The following is a 24991-nucleotide window of genomic DNA, read 5'->3' on the forward strand; positions in this document are numbered from 1 at the left end:
CAAAGTAGTAGTAAGTTTTTCCTGTGCATAAATAATCCATAATAAAGGTGACATATGGCAATTCCCATTTATCATTGATGAGAATGGCATTGAAAAATTAGTTATAACTGTTGCTTCTGAAGCTGTCCAAGCATAACAGATTTGTGAAAGCAAATACAAAAAAACAGTGGCAGAACATGTGACAAATAAATCCCATTAGATTTGGTAACATGACACTGGCAGGCAGGAAACCCACTGGGAGATTTGCAAGCCAGTAAAGGAAAATACACATTCACAATATTAATTACAAGAGCGAATACTTTATGGATTCTAAAACAACTTCCCCCTTGCTGCACGTGGATAAATAGATAAGAATTACTAGTGATGGAAAGAATTAGAGCCTAATTAAAACTGACAACTGAGCTGTATAAAAATAGATGGACACATATAAACGTTTTTTCTGTGAATTGATGAAGTGAGAAACAATGGTTTTTCTGCTGAACAAATAATTTATCACACTGTAAAACAGACATTCAGGGTGGGTGTAATAGCTTTCTGGTGAGGTAAAACTCATTAATACATATAAAATTTGTACCATACAATGTTTAACTCATTTAAAAATGTCAATTAAAATGATCATGTATATTTTTAAATGTTGGATACTGATGGATGCAGCAGTAGTACAAGAAGTCTCTTACCGTGTAATTAATAGTCTTACCAAAGGTTCATTCTTGTTTGTGTATGTATGTGTGAGAGGAGGGGAGAGTTAAGGCAATGAGGCATTAAAAGACATATAAAGAGTATAAGGTGTGAGGTCAGCCAAGAAGTGACCAGCACAATTCACCAGTCAGGTAGGCTGAGAGTGGGATTGGGATATTCCCTGTGCTCTGACTACTATCAGGCTTTACAGTTTCCAGAGGTAAATGAAGGCTGAATATCACCCTGCTGTACATGCCTCCTGCCCATTGCCTTCTTCCTGGCCGCCTGCGCTGGTGCTGGGAGGGGAGAGCACAGTTTCACCAGTTTGAGCGCCATCGCCCTCAACAGCGCTCCGTCTTCAGCGCTGCACACGGTCTGTCTTCTCATATGCTCAAAGGAGAAGCAAGCTGTATGCCATTAGTTTCTCATTTAGTGTAAATTCCCATAGCAGGATATGACTAATGGTTTAATAGCAGAATACAGTAACATGGCATGGCCTTAATGTCATAATTATCCATAAAGAACTGACAGAGGTCTTTTAATGCATCCAAAGAAGTCAAGAGACAGGTCATTTATAAGTCCAGCTGAATAAGTAAAATGAGCCTTAAAATTAACTTAGTAAATAAGTCCAGTAGTGTTTCTGATGAACTCTGTAGTAATGAAACTTAACTATAGCGAAAGTTTATCCTTGGCATTAACAGGGTCTATGATTTGGCCCATTTTGAAAAGAGCCAGGCTGCATTTCAAAGGTTTTGTGCTCTCATGCCACATGGAAGTGTCATTACCTTTATAGGGGAAGAAGGTGTATCTGAAACAAGGCCAAAGCCTATAATAGTACATTGCTTGATCAAAAGCTCTGGTCCCCTGAGACACTTTAAATATGTGCACATTTGAAGAGTGTGAATCGTTCATTTAAGTCAATGAGGTACTTGTATGCTTGAGTGTATGCAGGAAAGCCAAATGCAGATCTTCTGCAGAAGGGTGGTAGAGTGCCCCGTTCCTGCAGCATCTAAGGGAGGAAAATGGGGCCTAAATAACTGCACGTGTGACTAATCATACCCTGATCCTTAACTGATTTGTCACCCATTTTTCCTTTCCAGGGTGCAGCAGTTAGGGGTAGCTGTGCTTCTGTGAGGAAACCCAGATTTTGCCTTGCTTTGGGCATAAGTAGGGAGGGAAACGTCCTCACTGGCAGCCCCACCATAACAGTATCTTGGGAGTGTAAAAATCAGTGGCAACTAAATAAGAATAAAGAAAGCTTGATACTGTTATACCTCCTATTATGTAGCTGGGTGAGGGAGAAAAGAATTTACTGCACCCAGTGGTGAGGAGGCTGAGCAAGTAAGTACCTTGCTCCAGTCACGAAGAAAGTGCTTTTCATGGCCTTTCTGGGAGGGTATGGCTCCTGCAACCGAAAAGAGGAAAATAAAGTGTTAGTGACTTATAAGGGTATTTTTTATGTAGGCCTTTTTCAAGTAGTCTTTCTAGGGCAATATTTTTCTGGAATAACCTTTTCCTTACAAGTGTCCTCCTGTGCTATCAAATCTATATTTAGATTATCTACAGCTGTTATGTGTAGGAATATGTGATTACTATGTTTATCGTGTAACTTTGACTTCTTCCTCTGCATGCTGCATGCCTGTCTCTCTCTGCTGGCCCTACTTTTAACATTTCAAAGAGTTGAGCAGCTTCCAGCAGCCACTGTCTGAGAGTAATGTGGCCATCCCAAACTAATGCCAATACATTTTTAGACATCGTTTGGCAGTCGTGTACTTTGTGAGTTTTTCTCTCCTCTGTTAGCATGAAATAAACAAACCTGTATATACTTAGTTATTATCTTCTTAAAAGCATTCAGGTTTTTTCTTCTTTTTTCTCAGTTAGTTCACATAATTCCCTTTGGCTCAGCAACAAGCCCATTTGCTTGGAAGGCTGAAGCTCTGTACTGTAACCCCTCTTATTACTTAATCCTGTCCATGTTGGTTGGTGGTATGTTTTGTCAGTGATATACTGCATTTGAGTGTGTTTTTTTAGCAAAGCTCAGGACTGTTACAGTCCTGACACTTCAAACTGTTCAAATGTCAGTTCCAAATTTGAGGGCAAAATGGTCAAACACAATATTCAAACAATGTGTGGTGTACATTACAATAAAAATATTGGAGGCCATGACTCTGCGGAATAAATGCTGGTGCTATATAAGGTCTCAAGAAAATATGAGTTGCTATACACAATAGCTTTTGTTGTACACCACAAAAAGAAACCTTATTTTCCTCACTGGATTTCAAGATGCCTGTCATTAAAAATACATAACTCGAGAGTTTATATCTGTGTTAAAAGTGAGAATGCATAGCTAAAATCCATTTTAACTACCCAATAAGCTCCAGCTGAGAACTGAATCTGTGATCATAATAGGTGGAAAATACCAGCCAATCAAAAGCAGAAATGTTGTGAGATATTTACTAGGTAATTAATGGGATAATTAATTTCACAGAGACAGCTTTTCAGTTTTTAGAGTAAGGGAAGCAATGCAGTCATCCCTAGAGTAGATCTCTTCCATTGCTCAAAAGGAAGCCTACCTGTTTGATGGCACACTTAAATTCAGGGCCTGATGCAAGCCCTGCTGAAGCTATAGGAAGGCTTCCCATTGATTTCAAATTGCAGGCAATAAGCCTGACTCTTTTTCAGCATTTAATAATAATTCCTCTGCTCAAGGAAAAAGAAGTTCATATTCCAAATATTTAGATTGCTAAAAGAAGGGCATGTGGTACTATTTTCCACGTTTTATGCAGACACAGCTCAGCATGGAAGAAAGTTGTCGTGCTTGTTTTCACATAGGCTATTGAAAGAAATTGTATGAAATGAGTCTTTTGCATGAGATAGGAACATACTGTTTACATAGGCTTATGAGTAACAAACCTTTCTGGGAGAAAGATGGTGGTCTTTTAGGTATAAAATGTTCCAAGCTTGAGAATCCTTATCTTCAGCTATCCCAGGGCCTGCTCCTGCCACTGCTTGAGCAAGGGAGTATCAGTTCACAGGAGCGGGCGTGTTATTTTTCATTGTTGTTTGAGGACAGGGACTACGTCAATGAAGTTGACCGTACGACTGGAAGACTACTTGCAAAAGGATTTGTTGGACTGGGCCCAACATCTCCTGTTACTCAACAACTGTTTTGGTGGTTCGCAGTGGTGGGGAGTGATAGGGCTAGAGCTCAAACTGAAATAGCAGATGAGGCTTACTGCCATACTCAGCCTTGTAGAGACATGAACACGCGAGCGGAGATTGGCATGATTGATGTTGCTGAAACAGGAGTCCAAAGGAACTCAATATTACACTCATTTGTATTATGTCACATTGATACGGAGAAGTGTTAAAATAAGTGACTTCTAAAGTGTTTGCTGATAGTGTTGCTGATTTGAGCAGGATTACAGCCCATTAAACATCCAAAGAATGACTGACTTTGGCTATTTTACAGATGCACCCTCTGGCTTTAAATGCTTGTGACTGATACCCATTTATTATGACGATTAATTTTTAATGTGTTTGCTGAGACTTTCTAATTTAGAGAGTGGTGGAAACAGGTTTTGGGTTCTATTGGTAAACGCTTTTCTATCTTTTAGGTGACTGTAGATGTTGATCACCTCAGTGTGAACAACCGATCCATGGATAATGTCACATGTGATAAATGACCGGGAAATCAAGGATTTAGCCCGTGGCAGAAATAACAAGAATAATATCAGGCTTCTTAGTGGCAGAAAGCATAGTTTAAGCGGTGTTTCTGATGTATCTATCAGACTAAAATGGAAGGAGGCAGTACGTTGGCAGTGTGTGTGATAGGAGAAGAGCTGCCATCCCTGACTCCTAGATCCCACCTTGTTAACTCCTTGCAGGAGAATAGCGGATTCAAAGCAAACGGGTTAAAGATCTGGCAGAAGCCGAGGAGGACGAGACAGGTTTGCTCTCCAGCCCCGTGTGCCGTAGCCCTGGCGAGGCTGCGCTGCGCGTCCCCCGGGCGAGGGCTGAGGTCTCGCCGGGTACCTCGGTGCTGCGGCAGTGACATTTCGTCTAGTTCAAAAGTTCACCGCGAGGCTCTGGCGAGGCGACCGCGCTCGGGGCCGCAGCGAAGACCGCCGGCAGGTCCCGCCTCGCCGGCGGGGCGGCCGGTGCCTTGTCCTCCATCCTGCCTCCCCCCGCGGTGCTTCCTAGGCGAGACCTTTCTCTCTGCAGGTACCTGTCCGCTTCCCTCCGGCCCCTTCCGTTTTTTTCCGGGGCTCCCGCAACATCTGCCCGCCGCCCGGCCCGGCCGCTCCGCAGAGGGCCGCGCACCCGCCGCCGCCGCGGAGCGGGGCGCAGCGCCGCCGGGCGGGCCGGGCGGCGGAGGGGAGCGGCGCGGCGCGGCCCCCCCGGCGGCGGCGGCGGCGGCGGCGGCGGGGCGGGGAGGGGGGGGCGAGCCCGGCGGCGCTGCCGCCCGCCGCCCCACAAAAGGCATCGCGGGGCTCGGGCTGCTCCGCACGCCCCGCGCAGCGGCGCACGCACGGGAACGGGCACGGACACGGACACGGACACACACACGCACACACACGCACGCGCGCGCGCACACACACACATACACATACACACACACACGCGCGGCGATGTGCGATGCGCGATGCGCGATGTGAGGCACCTCGCACGCCCCGGGGCCGGGGGGAGCCCGCGGGATCCGCGCCGCCCGCCCCTGCCTCTCCCTCTCCTCCAGACCCATCCATCAGTCTCTTCCTCTCTGTCTTTTTTTTTTTTTTTTTAATCTGGTCAAACTGTATCTACCCAAGCCCTGAAAAAATGCCTGCCCGTGGAGCGAGGAGAGGGCACCGGGCCGGTAAATAAGAAGTGAGTACGAGCACAATGGCGTGCCTCCCCGCCTTGCTGAATGCTGCATGCTCCATGCTTTCCCCGCGCCTCGGTGCGGCGGCCCCGCCGGCTGCTCCGCGCGCGGGGGCGGCCCGCGCTGCCTGCGCGCCTTCCCTCGTCCCCCCCCCCCGGCCCCCGCCGCCTCCCGCCAGCTGCGCCCCGGGCCGCGCCGCCGCCCCGGCCGCAGCATCCCGCCGGCGGGGGACGGGGCCGCCCGCCGCACCGCGTCCGGCCCCCGCGGGGGGGGGGGGGGGGGCGGCGGCGCGCCTTGCAGCGGCCGCTGCCCTGGCGAGGTGGCCGCGGCGGGGGCGTCGCGGGGTGCCGGTACCCGGTGCCCGGTGCCCGCTCCTTTGTTTGCCGCCGGCAGCCGCGGCCGGGTCGGCGCTGTCCGCCCGGGCCGGCGAGCGGCGCCCTCGGCGGGGCCGGGCCGGGCCGTGGAGCCCCCGCGCCGCCGCCACCACCGTGTTTGGGGGGGCTCGGGGGGGTCTGCGGCAGCCCGCTCCCCCCCCCCCAAAGGCCCGGCCGCCTCGGGGTGCGAGGGCTGTGGGGGGCTGCGGCGGTGAGAGCGTGAGGCGTGACGGGGGGACGTGTGGGGTGCGCGGCGCCCGGGGAGGGGGGCGAGAATGTGAGAGGTGTGGGGTGCCCAGCGCCCAGCTCCCAGGTGTGAGCAGGCTGTGGGGAGGGGTGGGAGCGGTGGGGTGCGTAGTGCGCAGCCCCTCCGCTGTGAGCAGGGGGCCCAGAGCTTGCGTGTGAGACATGTGGGGTGGGTGGTGTGCCCACCCCTCCGGGGCGAGCAAGGTATGGGGCGTGCGCGTGGGATGCGCGGGGTGCCCAGCCCCTCAGGACGGAGGTGCCGGGGTCCCCACGTGCCGTGCTCGCCCGCTGGTTCCCGTATCCCTGCCTTTCCCGCGCTGGCTCCAGCACCTCCGGATTGGGGCCAGCAGGTGCCCAGGAGGTGACTGTGCCACTGGAAATGCCACCACCGCTCTTGCCTTGGGACATGCCCTGCTGCCCTAGATCTGAGGGAGGCTTTCATCTACATTTAGATGCGGGTTTTCCCACCAACAGCTGAGAGCAGTGTTGTGGCCATTCAAAATATACTTGTAATTCAAAACAATTTAAATATAACTCGTACAGTCAATGCTGTGGCCGTCTTCCCACAGGAGACCTTTACCTGCACTTGATGTGGTGGATTTTTTTTTAGTACCCATGTAGTTGCTGGTAATCACATGAGTTATTGGGATACTTGATAACACACTCAGCTGCTCTTTTCCTAACCCTGTGGGTTTTTGTCGCTGTAAATAAAAATACATGCTTTGACAAATAGATGACTTTTCCAGTAAGTACACATATGTTTTACTCGTATTTTCAGAAAGGTTTAATCAATATGCAGTTAACACTTTTAAGACTGGTGTGATGAACAATGCATGTTTTTATGGTTGTGCATGGGGAATTTGGAAGTGGTCATGTAACTGTACATTTATCAGAGTGCGGGACACAAATCAGGTGAGAGAAAGATTTGTGTTTTTCTGCTACTTAGGTAATTCTGAGGTGAAATACAGCTGGCAAGCTGCTTAGCAGTGCTTAAGATAGCAGAGAATGTAAAGAATCCCTGCGGCAAAATGCTGCCTTATACTAATTAAAAGAAATGCAACAGCATAGGGAAAATCCCTGCATTTTGGAAATGGCAGCGTATAAGAGGACAAACATATATATAAAATGTATGCATGTATGTATATCCATATATACATGAAATGGGTAATACTACTTAGAACTGCAGTTTTGTTGTAACATAGCATGGGATAGAAGTGAAAGGTTTGACTATTTAAGAGTTCTAGTTTGAAGTAATAGAATTTCTTTAATCTTCCAGCAAGAAGAAAGTTCAGCCAAAGAAATTGACCAGCACTGTACAAATTAACTTTCTTTTTCTTTTTTATTAGTGGCGGCACCTGACTTGCTGGATCCCAAATCGGCCACTCAGAACTCCAAACCAAGATTATCATTTTCTACCAAGCCTACCGTGCTTTCTTCACGGGAGGAGAGTGATTCAGCTATTAATGTTATGAAATGGAAGACAGTCTCAACAATTTTTCTGGTGGTAGTCGTGTATTTAATAATTGGAGCAACAGTGTTTAAAGCCCTGGAGCAGCCTCATGAAACCTCCCAGAGAACCACCATTGTGATTCAGAAGCAGACGTTTGTATCTCAGCATTCCTGTGTGAATGCAACAGAGCTTGATGAACTCATTCAGGTAATCCACACAAAACCGTACCTCGTCACCATGCCTTAAAGGACCAAATTATATATGGCAAGACTGCTGTGATAAAGGGGACAATACTGTATTAGTAAAGCTCTGTGTTGGCCAGCCAATACAGTGTTACCTTAAGACCAGAAGTCGAGCCATAGCATTTTCATGCAAAGCCTCAGGGTTGAAAAGCAATTGCTATTTTTAGGTCCAGTACACTCAATAGATAGTTTTTTCATTGAAGCCTCTCATTATGCTAATTAAATGATTATTCATCAGCAATATATATAATTAATAGTTCACAAAGGAATTGATATATTGATTGTGCCTTACTAAGTCTGTCAGTATTTGAAAGGCCTAATTCTGAAGCAGAAAATACACCAGCCCTTGCCTTAAAGGAGTTCTAATTTACAGTGATTGTATCAAGCTAGCTTTCCTTCCAGCTGCATGTTTCTTTCTGTTGATTTTGTTTTAAGTACAGGAAAGTACTGTGCACTTACTCTTTTGATGTTAAATCTCAGTTTCCCCCACTCTTAAAGACGCATCCACAACACACGTGAATCAGGGTGCTCCTACAAACATGACTTTATACTTGCAGATGATGTGGCTGAGATCCACAGGAAATATTTATCTGCAGTAGCATAGAACTCGATCCAGAGCCTTATGAGGCCCTTTCAGACTTAAATCTCGTGTTCCCGCACTGTTAAGGCTATGCAGTGGCCCTGCAGCGAACAGCAAGGTGCTGCCAGAACTAGGTCAGTTCTGGGGAGGAGACTGTGAAACGGGAGGCGGGAATGAACAGCCAAGAGAGAGTTGGCAAGGACTGATCCCTTCATTAAAGGGAGCGATGGGGCCATCTGGGTCAGCTGAGCCTGGGATGGGAAAGGGGAGAGGAGGAGGCATCCAGACACCCCTGTAGGGTGGCCCCTGGAGAGGGGCCAGCTGCAGTGGGCAGCAGAGCTTTCTGGAGGTGGTTTTTGATAGCAGATCTGGCTGAGGATTTAGAAGTTGTTTTCACCTGTGTAGACCAGTCTTACCTTGAGCATGGCATTGGCGAGGACACTTGTTCTGTTACAGTTTTAAATACAGAGCTCTGATTTGAAGTTAAATTTGTGGCACGCTACTTCTGAATTTTAAAGGCAAACCGTGGAAATTTCTTGCAGCTTATGAATTTCTTTTTTTGCTAAGAAGTGTTCTGAAGGTGGCACCCTTTAAATGACAATTAGACAATTCCTATCTCCATGTGTCCTAACTAGGCAAGTTTGAGGAAGCGGTGTTGTTTTGAACTATTTTGATAATGTGTGGTTTTACCAAAAGAATGTGAGATAAACTTTCAAAGAACTCTATACACACATTCTGATTAAAATAGTCTCTTGTATCTAGTATAATTTTCACTACATAAAAGTTTTAGGTCAGATCCTGAACTTGTGAATATCAAAAATAGAAATATTGAAGCAATATTATCTTACATCTCCTATGAGATGATCCTTAAGGCAGAAACTGTTGAAATTTGCTCTGGAGTACTTAGATATTTTAGCGTTTTATGATTCCCTACCCAGAAGCACAGATTGGTGATAAAAAGGCACTTCATCAGCATTCAATGCCCATTTGATGGTCTGTGTAAAATAAATGACAATTTCAGTACAATTAGCAGTGCACAGATACCCGTATCAGAATTAGTTCTCTTCCTCGCTAGCTCCCTTGGCATGACCAGAAAGACAAAAGCCTTATAAAGCACAGGAGGTGACACAGTTTCTTGCAGCACGTGATTGAGAGATGACAGTTGTGGGAAGAATTTGCTGGGCTTGCTGTTGAGATAAATGAAAAACTTAATTTCTCCTTGTTCCATACCACTTCTCTGCAATGTTTATCAGGTCCTTCCTCAGCACAGTGAGCACCACCACATGAAGGCAGGAAGGTGCTGTTATCCTCCTTTTACGGATGAAGAACTGAGGCACAAAGGTGCCAAGGCCTGGTCCTACAAGTGCGTTTAGGTGCCTTTCTTCTACCCGAGGAAGTGACAATGCGTGACATCAAGTTATTTAAAGTTCTAGAATTAAGTGACTGGCCCAAAGTAAAATGGGAAATCTGTGGGAAAGCAGCCTCTTGAATCCATGTTTCCAAGTCTAGGCTGCTGCCCTAGCCACTGGGCCATATTTCTTCTCTGCTTAACACTTTGTCACAGAAGCTAAATTATTGGAAGACATTTTGTCTCTCTGGGCTTATGTCTGACTGTTAATGCAATATAATCCAGTGTTTATTCAGTTTTGATTGAATGCCTGTATGAATAGAAATAAATACAGTGTGTGAGAAAAAAAAGTAAATGATATCTAGGAATTCACTGAAATATATAAAGCTGAAAATTAATATGTACTGAAGTTGTAGGAAGCTGGAATGATTAGTGTGTATGAAGAAAATTACAGAGTTTACAGCCCATAATGTCCTCTTTAATCAGGCATTTACCTTGAGTCAAATTATAATGAATTTCATTATAAAACTTCTCCTTTTGAACTTAGTGTTCTTGGAATTCAGAAAATGGTTTGACTCTTGTTTTTTGCTGGTCATTGCTCGAGCTGTTTATAGTGCAAGGCTCTTTCAGTCTTTGTAATTTTTGATCTTAAAGGCCATTTAACCTTTACTCTCAAGCAGTTTTGAGAATCCAGAATTGTTAACTGGCAGTACGGTGTGCGATGGCTTAGTCTGGTGAGCAAATTAGGAAGACTAGTTTGAGAGCACAAATTCAGCTTTAAAAAATTTGTAAAAGTGGAATGAACGTCCAATTCACTAGCCCACAGAGGCCGTATAATTTACATTTTCCTTGCTAAAATCTTCCCTAGGCCACAGAGCTGATTACAATGTACAAAATTGTCAGCTGCTATAAATGCACACACAGGAATTTTCTCTTCTCGCCTTCTCCATCCTTCTTTTCTCTCATCAATAACCAAAAACCTTCCTGGCACGACAATATATACTTCTGCCAACTTTTCAGCACACAGAGCTTTATGTCTGGCTTTTGAATTCCTGAAACCATATGTTTTCACATTGTCATGTGAACGCGTGGCTCTTCTAGGTGTACCGGTGGCAAATGTATTATGCTTTTATATACTTCGTATATTTTATATACATAAGAAACGTGGGGCAGTGGAGAGCTGCCATGCAGTATAGAAAGCCTACTTAGTTAATGGAACAGAGTGCTCTGCTGATGGCAGCCAAGTAGCCTCAGCTGCCTCAGAGAAGTGACCTGGGTTTTCCTTATATCTTTTCACAGATTGGCCCAGTCCAGCAGCATCACTCGTGTGTTGACAAAGGGGTGGTCTCTTCATGACCTTCTCCATCTCTGACTTCCATGGTTCAGTGCTGTATAGCTCTTTCAGTGCAAACCACTTCAGTTGCAATTTTTTTTTTTACAATGAAATTTGCCCAAAATGAACAACAGCAGTACATGACCTTGAGACCTGATGACAGATGCATTGTTTTTTGATATTTCGTAAGCACTTCTATTTAGTACTCTACTTAAAATGTGCGCAAGTCATGCACAGGGTATCTGTGCATCCAGGAGGCCATTTTAAGGCATTTTCAGCTCCTTTTACTGTAGCCTAAAGCCAATATTAACAACAATATTAACTGGATCACTGTGTGCTATCCACAGCAGTGCTGAGGTTGGCAGTGCACAGCAATAAATGGTGGTGTTTGTACAATCCATAACTAAGTAAATTTCCCAGGAGGGAAGCTTTTGATTGTGTAAATACTACCTCGGAGAGTCTAATGAGGATACAACAGACCAGCAAGCCATGCATGGTCTGATGTTAAACTCCGATTTTTACAGTTTCGGTTGGAAGGTCTTAAAAGGATCTCAGTTTTATTAACAGATGAGAAAGCAAGCAATGGTTTGGTAAAGGATGAATAGGGCCAGTGTATATATCTGTCTAATACATTATAAAGCTGTAGAAGGGGATGTGACCAGAGACTTTGCTACTATTTCTTCTTTTGGTTGGAGCAGAACTCTTGGCAATTTATTGTAGATGGTTTTTGGTTTCTCTTTCTGTGCTTGCTCTCAACTTGGCCCTGCCATGCAACACAGAAATTGCCAGATGACAGGCTGGAAGAGTAAATGTAGTTCAGCATGGATCTTACGTGTATGAGAAAAATTATATAAACCTGATCCTCATTTACACTAGAGATTCTTTACATCTCCCGTGGGACAGTTTTTTTTCCTCACTACTGAGCCTACTGAGCCTTTTGTTGGCAGAAGCCGGTAGAAACCTGGGATTAATCTAGCTGTACACACACAAATAACAGGCATTAGAGAATGAAAAAAAGATCTCTAATTAGAGAACTTATATCTCTAATTATTTCAGTCTAGTTCTAGTTTTTTAGTGTGTGATTGTTCCCTGTAGTAAACTTGTTGCTAAACATTTGAAGGTGCTGGAGAGAATTTCCTAACTCAGATGCACAAAGTATATTGCAGAGTACCTTGAAAAATCTCTTACTGTTTTTGTGCACCTGTGCCTAGTAGCACAGCCATGAGGTATATATATATCTACCTGCTGTGTTCATGACACACCTTGTGTAAAGGGTTTTTCTCTGGGGACAGGTGAGCCTGCCCGAATATGATATCCAACAACTTTGTAAAATTGTCATTATTGTTCTTTTATACACCACGTATCTCTCTGTAGGAGGAAAATGAGTTTCCTTTCCCCCACAGAACTTACATGCTTCTTAGGAGTAAGGAGGTCATGAGTGCTGCATATTTTGGGATGCCTGAATAGTGAGAGACAAATGTTTACCCTCCTGCCAAACAGAAAACTGATTAAAAAAGAGAAGAACTTTTTACTTAAATATCACCTAATTAGGCGTAGCTCAGCAGTTATCTATTTTAATGTTGGCCTTTATAAAACAAAATGAAAAAAATCCTTTTACTCCTCAAGAAGTAAGTAATTTAATGTATCACCATAAAATGTTGGAAATAAGAGAAATTTCCGTTAAATTATGTAAAATATCTAGAGTACCCCAGCAAGCTGGTGTGAATTATTTTTATTCTTTTAGTGATTTAAATCTGAAACCTAATAAGTACATTTAAAGTGAAGATAGCTGAAACTTAATACATATCTCATCACTGGTTCTTTTATCGCAAACATCTTTCAAATACGTTTATCCTGAAAAGCCTAACAAGCGGAAAAATAATATCAAAGTAAGCAGCACAAGCTTTTAACATGTTCAAAGTGCTGTTTGTGGCTTTTGTCTTATAAAACCTTCATTTTGAAATTTAAATGAGTTTTCAGGCTGCTGCACTAAGCTGTCTCAGCAGCAAAGGACTTTGTAGAGTTTTAAGTCCAGCCCCTTTCAGAGTATGTGGCTTCTTCTGAAAAGTGAATGCCTGCAAAAATGTGCTTACATTTAAAACAAAAAAAAGAATTAATGATCCACCAGGATTAGCTAAATTGACCTTGATCGCACAAGTTGATCTGCTCGGGTTCTGCGCGGGCTTTGTGGTGAACACGAGAAGAACGGCTTGCAGTGCTGGGGTCCATGTAGCCATATTCCCTGTCCATTTTCAGCTTACATGTGCATTAGTTGCATTCTCCCTTGTCTGTCCTTTCGTCTTTTAGACTATGAATGAGGCTGCAATTTATTTTTTTCCTTTGTCTTTTGAGGAAAGCCTGACATGGTTATGGATGACATGGGAACAGCATTTCTTTCATCAAACTTACAGCTCCAGAATGTCATCATGACTTCTTATATGATTAATTTCTTGTTTAAAGTATTTGACTTTAGTTTGACTTTGTATAGTTAGAGGGAGCTAGAATGTATTTTACATTATGCTGCATCTCCACCACTCTGTGAAAAAGATTTTATATCTTTTTTATAAGATTTTTTGCAACTCGCATCTTAGTGCCAAGAAACTAATTTTGCTGCATCCTCGGAAGTCTGTTGTTTTATTTTAGCCTAGTAAGCTCCTTAAGCTGAAACCTCTCAGTTTATGCAGAAAACTGTTAAGATAAAGAAGCATGAATCCTTGTTTCTCTCCTAGAGACTGGAAGCTTTTGGAGCTTACTGTATTATTTTTGGAGATAATAAATCACAGACCAAAGCAAAGGTTTTTTTCCAGGTTCAGACAAATCTGAAATGCATTTATACAAGTTTGAAATTTATTAGCTAAGCTTATTAAGCTTAGATCAAATTTTATTTATTCTTTGAATCACAACAATTACAGACGTTCTCAGTCCTATGAGCTATAGTCTATAGGTCCTCCGAGCAGGAACTTTTTTAAAGGAGTTTGACGTGCATCAATTTTGACCCTAAATATTATTAGTGCCTCCCTTTTGCAATGCCTTCCAGCTTCCCCAAAACCAAACAAGAAGCATCCCATGTTTATCTGGATCCTAGCCTGCGAACAGCAGGTGTTTATGCTTCATAGCCTTAAAGCCTTGAAAAGATTGACGGATCAGCATAAAATAAATTGATGCTGCAGCATATTTTATTTATTTAGCTGGAGATCCAAAATGCCATTGCATCAGTTTTTTAATGTTCAAAGCCATTCTGCTGCATTTCAGACATGAAGCTTATAAGAAATTGCAGATATTCAGTAGTGGAGCTGCCTGTTTATTGTGTTTTGGAAACAACATGAAGTGAATGATATTTAAAGTAGTTAAAACGTGAAGTGCAGGAACTGTAGTTTGGGTTGTTGCCCTGTGTGTATGTCTATCCTTAGTAAGGTGTTTGTCCATCAAAGCACTTGAGCTTATATGTTCTTATCTTTAGGTATATAGGTAGTCCTAACTTGTAAAATAAGATCCTGTTTCTCTTTTCCTCTTATTGCTTCTGTAAGTATATTATTCATCCTAGTATTTCCTATGTGCTTCATTTTAATTGAAAATAAACAGATGCTATTGTCTCATTCCGTGGTAAAGTTTTGCCTATATCCCCAGATCACAACACTGTAAGGTAGAAGAACATTTATGGAATAGAAGACCTCTCTAAAAGGCCTCAACCATAAACTTGCCCCGTCCTGTCCTCCACACAGATCACAACCTGCTGTGATTGAGTCAACTTACTAAAACTCAGATGGGCAGCTGAAGTCTCTGGGTTGTGTGTATTCCTTGCTTTGGATTGCTCTGGTTTCTGCTGTCCTCTTACAGCCAGATTTGGCCGTTCGGGCTCTACGCCTGGCGCCTGGAGGGAGGACTTTGTTGCCAACCTCCCTCTCACCCGGGAACATTCCCTTCACTGCGCGCTGGCAGGAGAACTCTCTTTTCTGTAGTTATTTTCTTCATGGCAGTTAAACAAAAGGGAATTTGTCAAGCACACGCTCTTTACTCTTCAGGAGCATAATGGCAATACAGATTTTTGAAAGAATAATAAATATATTCTGCAACTATCATTGTCACTCCTGTGTCCAAGCAGCATGGATTCTAACTCTTTTTGCTGCTACTGGTGTCTGGGCTCTTGCAGGATGTATTTAGTTCAGATGAACAGTTATGTAGGACCTAGAACCTAGCAAGCTTGGATGTATGTGAATGACAGCCTTTTTTTTCAGAAATGGTAGTAGATATGACTCATTAGTAAGTCAATCTTCCTGAGCAGCTGCCTGAATAATTCTTCCTGTCTTAGATCCCAAGAAGCAAAGAAAGGCCCTCTTCCCTAAATGTGTATATATACATATATATAAAAGTATACACACACACACAAAATGTATATATGCAGCCTGTTTGTCATGAATATTTAAAAATATAAATTCATTGTGGTATGTTTCTGTATACTTCTTGTTCAAGCAGATTGTGAACGTAGGATTAAAAACGTTCTTTGACATTTTGGGTGCTAGTTTCCAGTGCAGGTTATAGTTGTAAGTGGTACAAAATAAAAAGAAACGAGTAGGTTCACAGAGTTATAACACAAACATCACTGCAGTCCCTTTCAACAGTAAGTTTCCAAAGCACAGGCTCTTGGAGGCTTGAAAGTAGTTTGCTTTAGTATTAAAAGCATCCCAGTGTGCCTTGAACAAAGAGCTAGGATTTCATTCCTTACAAACCAAAGCTGAAATAGAAAGGCAGGACTCATGCAGTAGCTGCACAATAGGAGACATATTATTACACTTGGAGGTGGAGGGAGAGAGAGCTTCTGTCAAAATGGCAGGAGAAGAGCAAAGGAAAAAAATCGAGGCTGAGTACTGAGCTTCCAAAAAGTTGAGGCATATCTGACTTTTTGACATCGCTTGGTAACGTGTTGTCAGGAAAGACAAGCTAACTCCTGACAAGCTGGGTAACAGAGGAATGCACGTTCTATATTTTACCAAAAGCGTAATCTAAAATGATTCTATATTAATCTTTGGATAGAAAAGCTGAGGGTAATGAAATCTTGTGTTACATCATCTCATAAAAGTGAAGTGACTGCAGCAGACAACAAGGTACGAAAGCATGTATTGGGAGCCTGAGGTGGAACAAGGTGAGCAGAATGAGAACGACTGCTTCAACATGTTCTCAGTTCTGCCCCTGTTCTCTGTATCAGGCAGTGGCTGAATACCAGGAGTAATCCTTTGTTCGTTTATAAACCTCTCCGTATTTCCCTTGTGGAGTAGTGGACCCCTGCTTAGTGAAAGGAGCTCTACTGCCAATAGGCTTGCCTGTATCAGTCATCGTCATTGACTCCTTGCAGGTTCGGAGGACCAGAGATCGAAATCCCTGACCTAACAGAATTGTCTTGTGTTTTCACAAAAGAACTTTGCTGTTTTGAAAGGCTGTTTTGTCTCTAATTTTGACAGTAAAGTCGCACAGTTTTGTGTACTAGTCTGTTAGGAGAGCTCAGCATGGCCTCTACGTACAGATATCTGTTTGAACACAGGCAGGTGATACTGCAAAACTGACGACTGTGTAATGTATTTACCAGAAAGTGCTTCTAAATTATATAGGAAAAGAAAAGTTGAGGCTCAATTAAAATGTGGTTTTATGTTGTCACTCCTGTGTTCCCAGTGTTCTGACTTCAAGCAAAAAAGTATGGCATGAATGCAGTGCTTATGTGTCTTTGACAGCTCAGGTCCTGCTTTTGAAAATAACCCAGGTCATGTCTGGCCTATGCACTCTGGGCTCAAATGTCTCTGCCCCTTTTCTCTGAAGCTTTCCTAAATCTTATTCCTGTATACAAGTGTAGATCCAGGTAGCTTGGCTGCAAGGCAAGTTAGGACCTGAGCACAGCTCGCACCCATGCCAAAGGTACAGCACAGACCTAACCGAAGTATCCATATATCTTAAAAAATGGGAATTCCACAAATTTTTAGATATTTGAAAATTTTATCTCAGTTCTCTTTATGGTTGAAAAAAGCCCCAAATTTAGCCATTGGAAAGATAATTAAGAGCAAATGTTGGAAAATCTATTATTTTTACTGCAACTGTGTAATACTGTTACTTCAATTATTGCACATAAAGGCCTTGAAGGAGGTGCTGTGTTCTAGGTGACCCCTTCTCTGCTCGGTCCTCAGTCATCTCATTACCAAACAACTAGCAGACAGATATACAGGGAGAAGGTAAGGCAAGTAGTGAAATGATCTATATGATTTAAGAATTGCAAACGTTCACATCCCCATTCTAATACTGATTGGTTCTGTAGTGCTGAAGTGAATCTGATTTTTGACTATATATATATGAATTTAAAAAAAATGCCGCAAAGGCTTTCACTTATCATTTTTACTGTAAAGTTTAAAAAAAATCAAGTGATTTTCATGTTAAAATTATGTGAAGCATTTATAGGCCAGCATGTGACTCAGTGAAAATAAATGTACAGATTACACATATTTTTCTTGATTCTAACTTTAGAGATTAAGAATGCACAGTTTTTAACGCTATTGTATAAGTTAGGCTATGCCAAAGGGCTCAGATGAGAAACAAAGAAAGGAAAGACTGCCATGCCAAACTTGCGACAAATGAAATTGTTGTATTTTTTCTGATAGTAAGGCATCAGTCAAGAAAAATGACTGACGACTGAGAAATAAAGTGACAGAGACAACTGAATCTAACTAAGCACTAACATTGAATAACATGCTGTTTAAACAGTGAGGGTGAGATCCTGGCCCTCAGTGAAGTTAGCGGAAACCAACTGCGTGAGCCCGGGTTTTATTCCAAGTTAAGGAAATGTTAATATCTGATATCTGAGGTACTTTTGTGCAGTAGTCAAAAAGGAGAAGCTGCTCTGAAATTAGTGCACCAAAATGTACATACGATAGGAATTGCACTGCGTATTATTTTGTTTTAATACTATGCTTAGGAATAGTCTTAGAGGAGGATCTGATTATAGGCACTGACCAGACTCAGAAAAAAAGATGACCTCTGTTCCAAACTTTTAAAAATATAGCTACCCCCCGCAAAATCCCCAGGCAACATTCGAAGATTTTGTGATATAGTGTTACCGATTTCACTACACCAGCAACCTCACCTCTTTCAGGCCTCTTGTCCATGTTGGTAGAGGAGACTCTTAGAGAAGAACCTAAAGTAATATGATGTGGTAGCTTTGCTGATATTTAAGGGCAGCTCCTCCCAAGCACGGGATGGCACAGGCTCCCAAGCATGAGATGGCACAGGAGAAAGCATGCTAGTGCGCGTTTGGAAGTTTGATAACCAGATGATGAAGAAGAGATCATCTGGCCATTTATGACTAAAACTGTGTTTAAAATAAAGATGTATCAAAATCAGTAAAGGTACAAAGAAGGTCAACAAGAAATGTTGGCAATAAAGAATTTTTTATGTACAATATTCAATAGATTTACTGAAATAGATAAATATATTTATTATTTATTAAATAAGTCTCTTTAGTTTGGAAGTGAGACAGCTGATGGGATCATGAATCTCTTGGAGTACATGAATAAGGAATGACTATTCAAAGGTTTCCCATAAGAAAAGGACTTTATAAAATTACCATGAAGGACACAAAAAGCTCAAAAAAGAAGTGCTTTTTCACATTATCTCCAATTAAATTGGAGAATTCGTTGCAGCAGAATGATTTGGGTCCTAAAATACAAGTAAGCTTCAAAAGTAATTAGACAAATTCGTGGTAAAATGATCCACCAAAAACAATATTAACACCATGGTGCAGATGCAACCTCCCACTCAGAAAGTCCCTAAACCTGTGACTGTCAGACACTAGGAGGGTGTGTGAAGAGAAGGCATCACTTTTATACTTGCCCTGATACGTATTCTTTTCTAATTAGCTGCTGGTTGCTATCAGAGACATCATAATAACAGCTAATTGTCTTTTGTAGCCATCTGCTGCATTTTGGTTGGTCTGACCCAACACAGCAGTTTTAGGTTAAGTTGCATCTTTTTTCTCAAGGTCTGAAGTTACAGTGTACTGTAGTTATGAAATGCATAGCTGTAATGGATCTTTGAACAGTTTAAATTAACACACCCTTCATATAAAAGAGATGGAGGTAGCATGGCTTGAAAAATTCGTAGTGATGATATAAAGCTCTGAAAACATTTTACATCTGGATCTGTATAAAAATTGGTCTTGTTAGACTGCCTAAACAGGTGCGTTGCTCTGTATAGTGCATTCATGCAGGACAATAAAGTATAATAAAACATGAATGGTTCTATAAAATTATATTGATCCGATGCTTTACCATATGATGTTCTCACTAGGGAGCGTGTTCCCATTTGCAGGTACAAGGACTTCTGATGAAAATTCTTTGCCCACTGAAATGAAACAATACTCAAAATGTATTCAGTACTCTTTACAATGCAGCATGTTACATTTTGCAAGCCAAAGGAATATCTGTAGTGTGTAAATGATAAAATTAGTACAAGGAGTGATCTTCACATGCTGCTTAGTCTGATGGGTTCCTTCCTACACTGATGTCCACAGTTGTCCGTATCAGCACAGCTGCACTCACTGTTGCCAAGCGGCACAGAATGTACAAATGCAGAAAAAGTGTTGTTCCTCACATCAGAAGCTCAGTTAAGCTCTGTTCCCCTTCCCTTGCCCTTGCTCTTCCCCAGCAGGATTGAAAATTTCAGATCTTTGATGTCTGCTTTTCTGATATTTTGAAACAAGCAGAAATTAAAACAGTTAAAGGTATAGAACATAAGACTGTAAAATCTGCATAAAGATACCCAAGCTGGCTTTATGTTGGCAACTCGGGGTGTTGTAAATGGTTTAAGTGCAGCAGCAAAGACCTCTGTGGCTGCAGCGATGTAGCTGCGGACTTTAAAGTGGCTACTTTGTGCATCTGAGCTTTGAAAATGGCAAACTGAAAATGGTGCATTTAAGTTAAGATCTAATAAGGAAAAACTGATGGCCTAGTTATTCCAGCACTGCTATTTCTGTCATTTCTACCAGATCAACTGACTTCCGTGGACGCTATTTGGAAATAAAAATTGTTTCGTTTTCAAATCAACACCGTATTTTGTAATTACAAAAATCATTGCTCTTGTGAAACACTGCTACTCTGAAACAGACTGCCCACACAGAGAACCATTCTGGACTACGCTATTCCTGCATATCTTTATCTGCATAATCATTGTTGGACAACTTTGCCAAGCAGAAAGCTATTAGTTAAAATGTTCATTTTAGCATTGCAGTATTGCTTCCTCTGTTGCTCTTTTCTTAAACACTAATTATCATTATAATGATCATGATTATGAAATAACTTCTGCTTTAAAGTTTCGGAATGAAGTTATGATTTACATTCCTTAAAGTATTTATTGCAAATTTAAAAATAATACTCTTTTCTTGAGCAGTAGCAGTTAATGCAAATGCTGGTATATATCTGCAATGGAGATAACTACACAGAAATAGTCTTGCCATAGTAATTTGCAGCAAGTGATACAGCTGAAATAGGAAACTTCCAAGACTATAAAAAATTTCCAAAATTTCCAAGACTATAAAAAAGTCACAAATGTCTTCTGTGTTCATTTTATTTGGTAGAACTGAAGGGTTCAAGAACTGCAAAGTATATAGTTTTGTAAACTTAGAGGTACACTTACATGCATATGTATTTGATATTAACTCTGTATTTGTTATTAAAATAGTGAAAGTTTCTTAACCATTAGTGTAATTGTAAATCTTTAATTATTGAATTGTCTACTCTCTAAAAATATTTTAATTAATTGGGGTTCATTTGATCCAAAATCATGCATGGACATTTTTTCCTGTAGTTTTAAAATGACTGTATTTTAAAAAGTACATGTACTTGCCTAACTCAATAGAGCTAAAATGAGCAATATTTTGGGAAACTCTAATTTTAAAACTTTGTCTAATGCATATTTCTGCTCAACAAAATAGTTACAACGTTAAAAATAGTTGTTTGTCGTCCAGGTAAGATGTGTTTGTTACTGACTTTGTAGGTTTTACATTTTCCTTAGTGATCTAGAGTTTACAGCTCTACAGCTTGCTGAAGTAGTCCTCTGTGCTTAGGGTATATTTTGAAGGTTAAATTCTAGTCTGACTGAATGATAAAACTTGAATAGACCAACATTGGTTCTTTTCTGGTTTATTGCTTGAATTTAATAAGTGATTTCATCTGTTTACTGTATATTTATGTATATTTATATCATTGCTTCATGAATATTGACAAAAATCTTTTTGAACTTGCAGCAAGTAGTGGCAGCAATAAATGCAGGAATCATACCTTTAGGAAACACATCTACTCAGATCAGTCACTGGGACTTGGGAAGTTCCTTCTTCTTTGCTGGCACTGTTATTACCACCATAGGTAGGACACAGCTTATTATGTTTTTATGGTATATGAGCTGAAACTCTTTTCATTTCAAATGTGTGCATATATTTGTTAATGATAAATCTTCCAAAACTACTGGTTTAAAGGTAGGAAGTTATTATGTAGTTGTAGGCACAGATATGATAGTTGTCTTTAGGGTTCCCTAGCTGAATTAATAATTCTTCAATAGAAGGAAAATGTTGTTGTAGATTTCTGTGAGGTGACTACAAGAGGCTGTGGAAATATTTTATGAGGAGAGTTTGGTCAGCTGTGAAATTGTGAATGTTAAATGGGGCATGATTTCAAACTCATGTACATTAACACTTGTCTGAGATGTGTAGAATTTCAAATCTGTATAATCACATGCTATATTGTTGTTTTCTCTAAATTCCAAAAAGATGAGAACATTGGAAAGATTCAGGTCAGTTTAATTAGTTAATTAGTTAATCAGTTAATCAGTTCAAAGTGTTGTATTGATAGACAGATTCACATTTGACGGCTTACTCTGAGCAAGCTTCTGTTGCACTGAGAAAAGACCAAAGCTGTTGGGTGCTTTGTCCACAGTTTCATGCCCTGGAGTAGTCTAGATCCTTTCTGGGTTTAAGAGCCATGTTCCCTCTGAGCAGGTTTAGTTAGGAGCAGTACTTGACCTTTTGGTTCCTTCCCTTTGGCTACAAGATCGTGCAGTATTCAGAGACGTGGTACAACTCACAGAATGACCATCAGGTCACAGAATGGGCGTCCACAAAGACGTTTGGAAATTTGAATGAGAAATCAGATGAGGAAAAGTAAGACCTGCCTTATGAGAGCAATGTACAAGGAATTGTAGCACTGTTACAGTTATTATCGTTATGTTATATTTATGTGCTTATTGTTAAGGAAGGGGATGTTCTCTTCAAGTGTTTTACAGACCTTTGTTCTTTTTTTATATAGCATGTACTATATTTTTTTGTGTGTTGTGTATACACATGTCCATTTATATGTATAAATGTTATGTCTTTGTGCAATGTTTTTTTCACATCTAGAGTGACTAAAACACAGGTTTAGTGAAAACAAAAACTGAAACTCTGGCCTCACTGAAGTCAGTAACAAACTCATATTGATTTCACAGCATCAGACCCTCAAGGTAATAAAAACCAGGTACTGAAAATTTTTGTCAGATTATACCAATAGAAACAACAGCCTTGAAAGGATAGCTAATTAGCCTGACGTTATCCTTATCCAACAGCTTAAATTTTTACATCATAGATTTCTGTTCTAAAGATGTGTATTTATTAAAACTGGACAATATCCTTTGCAGCTGAATGTGTTTTGTTTCTAAATTACTTATTTCTTACTTTTTAGAATAATTTAATCAAAGCATATTATTGAAAATAAGTAAATATCCGTGGTTCTGTAGCGAATGATTGTATTTCAACATTTGTTTCAGATCCACATACGGATAAAAAGTTAAACTTATAAAAAATGTTAAGGGAATTAAATAATTCAAAAATTGTTTTCAAACGATAAAACATTTTGTTTCACTATTTCATATCTAGATAAAACTTTAAGGCTTTTCTAAGTCAAAAAGTATCCTAATTTAGGTTAGTGACCTGATTCTGGTGAAACTTTTAAGTCCTGCTTAGAGGAGAGAAGGGGATTTGTACAGGGATCCAGGCCTCAGATCCACTCTTCCTGAGAGGCAAGATAATGCGGTAGGAAATATATTTGAAAATTAACATTTCAATTCATTTCTGCAAACTATAGTAGTCAGAATCAAATCAAACTAGGCAACTCTAAATTCTGTGTCAGGCTTTATGACAGAAAACTCAGAAAATCTGGAGTAAAAAAGTGGGTAAAATATTTTGGTTTTGCAATACTGTGTTTTTCATCAGAGAACCTTTCTGATGGAAAACTTCCAACCGGTTACAGTTTTGAGTTTTGTTTGTTAGGATCTCGGGACTGCCGGCGTATATTAATGCTGTAATATGTTTGACATTGTCTTACTTCTATAAACCATCTTCCTGATGGTTCACAGGGCTTGCAATATGACGGGAAGTGGAGCTGTCATGAAAATTTTTCAGAATTGTGACTGCCCCAGGAAAATGGTGATGAGAATAACTGTTGGGTGTGTTTTCTCTTATTCTTTATATAACTACATGTCATCAAGTGGTTCTGAGTTTCGAAACTACACAGTAATATCTGTTCTCCTCATATGTGAGTAACCTTTTGATAATGAAGGCATTCCTTCTGATTTGAGGGCATATGGCTATCATAAAACTAGATATTTTAAATTGTCGAGAGACTAAAGATGCAGATTTTGAGCATCTCCAGAGGGTTGTCAGAAGTCTCAGCCAAATGCTATAGATATTGTCTATGAACCAAGACATGACCTTTTAAATTCATAAAAAAATGACTTTATGGAAGTCATTTGTAAAAGTGATTTTATAAATATGAATAAAATTTATAAATATTTTGTCCTTGAGACTATATACCTCAAAGAAGTACTTGAATAGAGGAAAACAGAATTACTACCATTTACAGAAAATGATAGCTTTCCAGTATTGCAGTAGATTTTCTACCTTTCCAAACCTCTTATTAGTATAATTTTGCAGTGTCTTTTAGCCTGTGCTCCTGGTGACATCTCAGAGTCCAAGAAATTCAATTGAAACCAATAGTTTGTCTGTGGGTAGTGTTTCCTAAACCTTTCTTTAGTGTTAGTACCAACTTCTTGGGAAAAAAAAATACCCATGGATTATCTGGTATCCCACAAATATTCGGTCCCTGGGGAGAGGGGATAATAAATGTAGCAATTAATATTTGTCTAAGCAAAAAGTTATGTATTTACAATGTCATCATTTTAGTGCAGTAACTGTAGACGTTTTAGTGAAAAATATTGATCACATATTTTGGAGTCAAGAACCATCTCTAGTTTTACCGACAACTTTCTTAGTAAGTTCTTGACCTCATGTAGGCTGCTGAAAGTCTGTCTGATGGGGACATGCATGTTTATTGAGTTAGAAGTCAGTTACCAAAAGCGAAGGTAACTCTAGAGAAAGCATCGTTCGGCATTTATGTAGCAGTTTTTAAAAATCTCTTATAATCCTTAATATTAGTCAATAATTGTTATATGTTATAAAAATTAATAAATTCAAATTTAATAGAACGTAATCTGTCATATTGCTGTTAGAACTTTCCTAAGAAGTGGATTTAGTTGAGAGATCAAGGTCAAACAATTTCACAAGATTGTGTTTAGAAAAGGTCCTTTGCAGCTTTTTTTTTTTTTTTTTTTTTGTCTGACTGAGTTGACTTTTGCTTTGCATTTATTGTTGTGCAACAATATAAAACCTGGTTCAAGAAGGGACCTTGACAGGTATGGATTTGGCTTGCTTAGGTGTTCTCATTTGTGGAGATATTTCTAGAAAAAATATGGCTCATCTCAGCAAAGAATTTGGTTACTCTGTACAAAACAGAGTTTCAGATAATTCCTAATAGCGAAAAGG

The 24991-nt window shown here is 40.7% G+C and overlaps 1 protein-coding gene across 3 annotated transcripts in view; it reads left to right on the forward strand.

Moving 5' to 3' along the window:
• Positions 1-24991, forward strand: part of KCNK2 (potassium two pore domain channel subfamily K member 2) — a 131545-nt gene that overhangs the window by 48100 nt on the left and 58454 nt on the right. Inside the window, exons 1-4 of one of the 3 annotated variants that reach the window (XM_068939836.1) lie at positions 4829-4902; positions 5487-5544; positions 7506-7816; positions 21389-21506. In XM_068939836.1, the coding sequence (XP_068795937.1) occupies position 5544; positions 7506-7816; positions 21389-21506 (430 nt within the window). In that variant the 5' untranslated portion in view covers positions 4829-4902; positions 5487-5543. Of the gene's footprint in view, positions 1-4828; positions 4903-5115; positions 5545-7505; positions 7817-21388; positions 21507-24991 lie in introns of those variants that run through there. The other 2 variants (XM_068939835.1, XM_009668996.2) reach the window with 2 other exon arrangements.

The sequence above is a fragment of the Struthio camelus genome, chromosome 3, assembly GCF_040807025.1.
Source record: "Struthio camelus isolate bStrCam1 chromosome 3, bStrCam1.hap1, whole genome shotgun sequence".
Lineage (NCBI taxonomy): Eukaryota > Metazoa > Chordata > Aves > Struthioniformes > Struthionidae > Struthio > Struthio camelus.